Below are 7,403 nucleotides of genomic sequence, written 5' to 3' on the forward strand. Positions count from 1 at the left end.
TATTTTACATAATATAGACAGATTGGAACATGTATTAGCATAATATGGTCAAATTGACCCCAAGGAACACAGATGTAACCAAAACGTGTAGGCCTACAGCACTTTGGGAAAACATTTTTGTGGAAATTTCACTTTTTTAACATTGACCCCATATATTTAGGAAAAGTCATCAAAGATGAAGCAAAAGAATTATGTACTTCATGTCTTTTTCAGACGTTAAACATTGAATGGGGTCAAATAGACCCCAAGGATAACAGGAGGGTTAACGTGTCATGGCAAGGGCAATTGTCCTTAACTCATCAACTCTCCACAGGGGTGCCCCAAGGGTCGGTGCTGGGGCCCCTCCTATGCCATGTACACTACCTCTCTGGGCCATGTCATCCATGCTCACGGCTTCTCCTACCACTGCTATGCTGATGACACACAGCTATATCTGTCATTCGATCCAGCGGACTTCTCTGTCTCTGCATGCATCTCAACCTGCCTCTCTGACATATCCACATGGATGAAGGAACATCACCTTCAGCTGTACCTCGCTAAAACTGAAATCCTGGTGATCCCAGCCAAGGACTCATGTTGCCATGATCTCAAACTCAATGGGCTCAGCCACTGTCGCCCCAAATAAGTGTGCAAGAAACCTGGGTGTCATGATTGATGACCATCGATCATTCTCAGACCACATAGCCTCGGTTGCCCGGTCATGCCGCTTCTGTCTGTACAATATAAAACAGATCAGGCCGTACGTACCTGACCCAATATGCCATTCAGCTTCTGGTACAGGCCTTGGTCATCTTGCGCCTCGACTACTGCAACTCCCTTTTGATTGGTCTTCCAGCCTGTGCAATAAGACCCTTACTAATCGTCCAGAACGCTGCGGCGCGTCTGGTGTTCAACCAACCCAAAAGGGCACATGTCACGCCACTTTTTGTCAACCTGCATTGGCTACCAGTGTCTGCCCGAATCCAACACAAAGCTCTGTCCCTTGCCTACAAAATTAAAGCAGGTTCTGCTTCGGCTTACCTAAAGGATATGCTGAAGCCATATGTTCCTACCAGGGCGTTGCGTTCCTCCGATACCAACCGTTTAACCTTGCCCTCTACTCACACAAGGCAACCCCAGTCCAAACGGTTTTCTGTCATTGTTTCTCAACGGTGGAATGAGCTACGAGTTGCTACAAGAGTAAGCGGTTAGGGCGTCAGACTTGCATCCCAGAGGTTGCCGGTTCGACTCTCGATCCGCCAGGTAGGTGGTGGCAATAATCAACCAGTGCTCTCCCTCATCCTCCTCTATGACTGAGGTACCCTGAGCATGGTACCGTCCCACCGCACTGCTCCCCATGGGGCGCCACTGAGGGCTTCCCCCTTGCAAGGGTGAGGAATAAATGCAATTTTGTTGTGTGCAGTGTTCACTTGTGTGCTGTGGAGTGCTGTTTCACAATGACAATGGAAGTTGGAGTTTGAGTTTCCCAATGGGCTTTCACAAGAGCAGGGTCATCCCTCTCAACCTTCAAGAAGCTACTGAAGACTCACCTCTTCCGAGAAAGCTTCCCTGCTACTCTAACATAACTAATTCTACTCACCCTGTAGCCTTTAGTTTTTAGTCTCTTTCCTTAGTCTTAGTCTCTGAGGTCTTTCCTTAAGCCACTGCTATTAACATATCTTATGTACCTAACATCTTTATGTACCTAATTTGCTTTTAACATCCTTTTAAATCCTTTACTTATTTTTTCTTTATCACTGTGTTGGACATTGTTGCCAGAGTTGCAACTGCACACTGCGCCTAGATGTCCTGCTTATTATCCAATTTGCCTTGTTACCTTCCTATTATTTAATGTTGCTTCTAGCACCTTGTGTTTGACAATGTTGTCAGTGTTGCAACTGTACACTGCACCTTGAGGTCTTTTGTTTACTTTTTTGCTACTTTTAATGCATTGTCCTTCAAAGAGTAAAGAAGAGGACAATGCTATCAGTGTTGCAACTGTACACTGTGCCTTACCCTGTTCTTGTTTAAATTGCTCCTTGTAAGTCGCTTTGAACAAAGGCGTCTGCTAAATACCAATGTAATGTAATGTAATGTAATTATTCAGTTAAAATATCTGACACATGCTGTGTTAAATTGCATGTTAATTATTCTTATTGTAAATAACTATGGCTGAGAGCCAGAGGGGCGTAAGTGGCATTTTTGACAAAAATGAGTTCTATATATCAAATTAAAGGTCTTGATGAGCTCTATCTAACAGTGCCAAAAAGGATATATCAGAACTCCACCTATATTGAATAAAATAACAAAACAGCAAAGACCTAACTCAAAAGGGGCCTTCTGTGTTGGAGGCAAAAGGGCGTATCTCCATTCACACGACACCTATGGCTTAGATAGGCTCAGACGGCCTATGCTAGAGTGAAGTGCATATAAACTAACTAATTGAACTAATTGAAATAGAACTGCTTGTAAGTACAGTAAATATTACACTGTTCTAGTGTTTGAAATTTAAAAACATGAATGTGAAGTAATAAATGACATTGGAGCACTAAATAGATGCAAAAACAGGGGTGAGCATTGAATTGTCTTCTTAGGATGGAAATGGCCAGGGTGCGTTGCATTTACACTAAATTGAGAAGTGGAGAGACTGACACATCAGAAAGTCTTTGTTGTAGGCCTATACAGTAGGCCTATTTGAAATAAAAGGAAGAAATCATGACCTACTCATCACATTGTTTACAGCAGATACGTCCTTTTTCCTCTCTGAACATTCGAAGTGTTTGATGCCCTAAAGGCGTATCGTGCATTTTTGGCCATATTTTTCAGTAATTTTAGCCATTTTCAAGATTTTAGAATATGCTCAGTATGTCAATATGACATATTTTGAATTCATGACGGCCTCATTTTCTTATGCTCATGGCTATGATGTTGTGGTTAAAGGTAGGCCTAAATAAATATAGTTGATTAGCCTAAAGAGAGGTCAAAATGTTGTTTTGGCTCTCCTGTAAAGTTGGTCAAATGTCACTTACGCCCCTCTGGCTTGTGGCACTCACGACCATCCTTTGTGATGGATTGGTGGCAGCACATATATTTTACAAACAAACAGACAAAAAAGATGAAGCAGATTAGGGCGAACTTCCAAGTGCTTTCATTATTGGCCACAAGAGGGCAGAACCCTGCCTCTAGCGCTGGTACATGTTGACACGTCATGTCTATGGGTCCGGACAGGAGATCCATGCTTTTGGGGTGTAGACAGAACAACAGTATAGTCTACTTTAGATACAACCAAAAATCTAAATCTCCGAATACTACCAGCTCAGGTAGCCTTTGTTTTATTTTTTATTTTTTTATTATTACGTTGAACTAACTCACCATGTAATTCTACTCCAGTCCAGTGCGTGGCGGTAATGAGTTGCAGCCACAGTTCCTAGCAGCAGAAGAAGACAATTTCGGTCGGAGATGAAAACAGCATGGTAGTTGTAAACTTTGCAGAGACGACTGATATTGTACAGACAACAATGAGCATTTCTAACTGATTAAACGCAACGAAACCAGAATCTAGTATCTGCGTTGTGGTGTGAGGTTGTCAGCGAGCAGAGGCCATCTAAAAGGAGTGTTGGACTAGAGGCACCCGGCTAAAGTCGACTTCGCATGCACACGTGGTTTCACCATGGCCAAAACCAAGAAATCTGTGACATTTTCGCTCTCAAGGTTTGTATTTAACGTGTCTGTTGTAGTGCTCTCTTTAGTATCATTAATACAGAGATCCACCGGGTTTCCAGGTCGGGCAGACAGCCAGGCAGTAGTGTAGCTAGCCCACCGCTAAACCATACGCTGAATGATGTTGATTTATTCAGTCTAGTAATGCTACCCTGACATGTAAACTACAATATCTTCGCGGAGTGCCTAGTTCTATGCTGCCTGCCACCTCTGTGTTGAGTGGGTCTGTAGAGCAGAGAGCAGTACGTGGTGTAGAGCTAATGTTAGTGGATCACTGCTAAGATTGACTTTATTCTTGAATAATTATCCAGGACTCTCATTATATATAATACATGACTGGGTTACGAGTCTGTTATCTGATTACCAGGAGTGGGGAATCCCGCCCCGATATAATTTACATTACATGTTTTGTAAAGGAGTCTTAGAAATGACATTTGCAATACATTTAAGTTATATTTCAGGGGACTCAGATAAGGTGGAGTCTGTTGTAAAGCTGCCTTCAATATAGGCCTAAAGTGCAGGGGGAATGCTGGTTTGTGTTCATAGCACGGCCCTTGGAGGAAGTCAGTGGCCCTTAAAATGAAAAAGGTTCCCCACCCCTGACCTAAATTGTGATGCTGGTGTTAACAGCAAAGCCTGTTTTGAAGTGTGATATTTGCTGGAGTATCTCTGTGTCATGTGTAATGCTGGGCTTGTATTTACGGTTGAGGAGTTGATGTTTTGTGCAGTGATTACCTGTGTGGTCTAAAGTGTGGTATTGACGTTGACAGCGACGCGGCCCCGGGTGCGATGGGGTCGGAGGAGAGCGAGGAGGAAGATGTGGACACACACAACATCATGAGCGCCAGCGAAGACGAGGTACTCAGCTGTGTGTGTGTGTGTGTGTGTGTCAGTGACGTGCAGTGAGGGGTATGGTAGGGTAGGCAGTAAATATAGAAAATAAATATTTTTTGTGTATTTTTTAGCGCGGGGTCTGGGGGTCCTCCCCCAGAAAAAAATGTATTTCTTAGATGCAATTTCCTGCATTTTAACCAAATTAGTGGAGTCGTATTAGGCTCAGTCATTTCAAATTGGTGTTAAAGTTTTGTTTTCACTTCCAAGTTGAAGTTTATGGTCTATAGAACAATTTGAGTTCGAGTGTCAAACACACAGATAACAAAATGGCCTGCGGGGGGCGCTCTAAAATATATAAACTGCTATAACTTTTGATTAGTTAAACCAAATTTAACATATGAGATATGTATGGATTCAGCATGAAGAGGAGAAACGGTGAGCTAAGTATTTGGTTACCAGATTAACAGCACACTATGTAATAAACACACTTTTAGCCAATGGACAGCTAAATCCGGGCTTTTTTAAGATAAAGGGTGGAAATGCCCTCAAAGTTGCAATGAAACATAACTTATTGTTACAAGTTATTGTAAATAAAGCCTGGGTTATCACTTAACTTGATTTGTTCAGAATATCCCTGAAGCACACAGATACTTCTGTTGGAATACATCTTTGGACACTGCATCTTTGGTAGTGTAGTCCAAATCTGGGAACTGTTCATTTGTTACCAGTTTGGCAGGCATTTCTGGCAAATGCTGATAACTACGCTGGTAACAAATGGACAGTTCCCACATAACAGAGATGTCCTCATAACAGCAGATGATTGTGTCTACCATGTATGAAATAGTATAGTCCTATACTATTATTTAGTATGCTTGCCAAAGGCCTCTGCTTGCCCCCAGCAAGCTTACTAATTGTTCTCCAACAGTTTATTTAGTATGCTTGCGGGAAAGCATACTAATTGTTCATCAAGAGTTTATTATTATTCTACATTTTTCCATTCACCTCGGCCTATGGGAATCGCCATTCATTAGTATGGCGGCTTTGAATCGTTGCAGGGTTTGAGATAGAGACACGGTTCGAGTGCCAAAAGCACGGTGGTGTATTTTTCGCTGGCCTACCCCCTTTCATTTGTTCACCAGACTTGTTTTTCCTCAGTTTTCTCTCTGTTGTCCCCCTCATTGAAATGAATGGTAGAATGGTCAAGATGATGTCACAAACTGTGGCAGTTAGAGTGAGAGGTGACCTGTCCTGGGGTTTTTAACTAGGTATCAACTAGGTAAAGGCATTGTCAGAGAGGTCTTGGCTCTGAATACAAACTGTGTGAAGATCATAAGCCAACTCTTAAAAATGTTTCAGAGAGAACAGTTTTAAAATCTCTATGATGTGACCTCATTCACTTAGAAAAAAATGTGTGAACAGCTCAGCGCATAGGCCTGAATATGCCATTTTTTTGACTGAACCATTTGGCCTAGAAAAGTGATCTCAGCTTTGACATGAAGAGCAGGGTTGTGCCATTTGTGTGTCAATATCATCTGACAACTTGCAAAACTTTTGGAGATATGACAGCGTAAAAATATGGCTGCACATATTACTCATCTATTGACTGCCAAACTGTCACCTTTAGAATCTTCATTCATACACACACACACACACACACACACACACACACACACACACACACACACACACACACACACACACACACACACACACACACACACACATGCAGCCTTGTAGAACTTTAGACATCTGCTGTCACCTGGGCAACCGTGGCCTAATATGCTGCTGTGGCCACTCTACACAGTAAGTGGCAGTGGCCTACTGGGTAGGGTGTTGTCAGAGGGTTGCAGGTTCGAATCCCACCCTTACCTCTCCCTACCCACCCATTGCTGAAAGGCACCTGAAGCATATCCATACACGCACAAACACCTCTCTCTCTCTCACACACACACACACACACACACACACACACACACACACACACACACACACACACACACACACACACACCTCTCTCTCTCTCTCTCTCTCTCTCTCTCTCTCGCACAGACACACACACACAAACAGACAGACACACACACACACACTCAGACCTCTCTTTCCCTCGTGTTTCTGTGTGTGTATACAACAGCTCTGTGTGTGTGTGTGCATAAGCCGCAAGCATACTAATAGCATTGTCTCTCCGGAAATGCAGTCTTATTATTATTATTATTATTATTATTATTTTTATTATTATTATTGATTTATTTTCTTCCAGAAATATTTTTTTTTTGTGATTTTATGTGTGAACAGAATATGGCTTGATTGAAAAAAAGCTGGTACTCATGATCCTAAATTCATAAACTCAAAGTTGCAAGTTGGATGCTAAATATCACATAGGCTTTATGCAGCCATATTTGTGTATAGGTATCCTAGGTTTCTTTGTGCTTCAGGGATATTCTGAACAAATCAAGTTGAATGATATCCCAGGCTTTATTTACAATAACTTGTAACAATAAATGATGTTTCGTTGCAACTTGAAGGGCATTTCCACCCTTTATCTTAAAAAAACCCTGAATTTTGCTGTCCATTGGCTAAAAGTGTGTTTATTACATAGTGTGTATTTACTCCGGTAACCAAATATTTAGCTCACCGGTTTCTCCTCTTCATGCTGAATCCATACATACCTCATATGTTAAATTTGGTTTAACTAATCAAAAGTTATAGCAGTTTATATATTTTAGAGCGCCCCCCGCAGGCCATTTTGTTATCTGTGTGTTTGACACTCGAACTCAAATTGTTCTATAGACCCTAAACTTCAACTTGGAAGTGAAAACCAAACTTTAACACCAATTTGAAATGACTGAGAAAAATTGCATATGCCTACGACC

At 41.9% G+C, this 7,403-nt stretch overlaps 1 protein-coding gene across 1 annotated transcript in view; it reads left to right on the forward strand.

Moving 5' to 3' along the window:
• Positions 1-3,408: 3,408 nt before the first annotated feature.
• The window catches only part of si:dkey-251i10.3 (uncharacterized protein LOC553498 homolog), a 21,584-nt gene continuing 17,589 nt past the window's right edge, over positions 3,409-7,403 (forward strand). Inside the window, exons 1-2 of the mRNA XM_063204176.1 lie at positions 3,409-3,690; positions 4,470-4,557. Of these exons, the coding sequence (XP_063060246.1) occupies positions 3,650-3,690; positions 4,470-4,557 (129 nt within the window). The 5' untranslated portion in view covers positions 3,409-3,649. The remainder of the gene's footprint in view (positions 3,691-4,469; positions 4,558-7,403) is intronic.

Source organism: Engraulis encrasicolus, chromosome 7 (genome assembly GCF_034702125.1).
Source record: "Engraulis encrasicolus isolate BLACKSEA-1 chromosome 7, IST_EnEncr_1.0, whole genome shotgun sequence".
Classification (NCBI taxonomy): domain Eukaryota; kingdom Metazoa; phylum Chordata; class Actinopteri; order Clupeiformes; family Engraulidae; genus Engraulis; species Engraulis encrasicolus.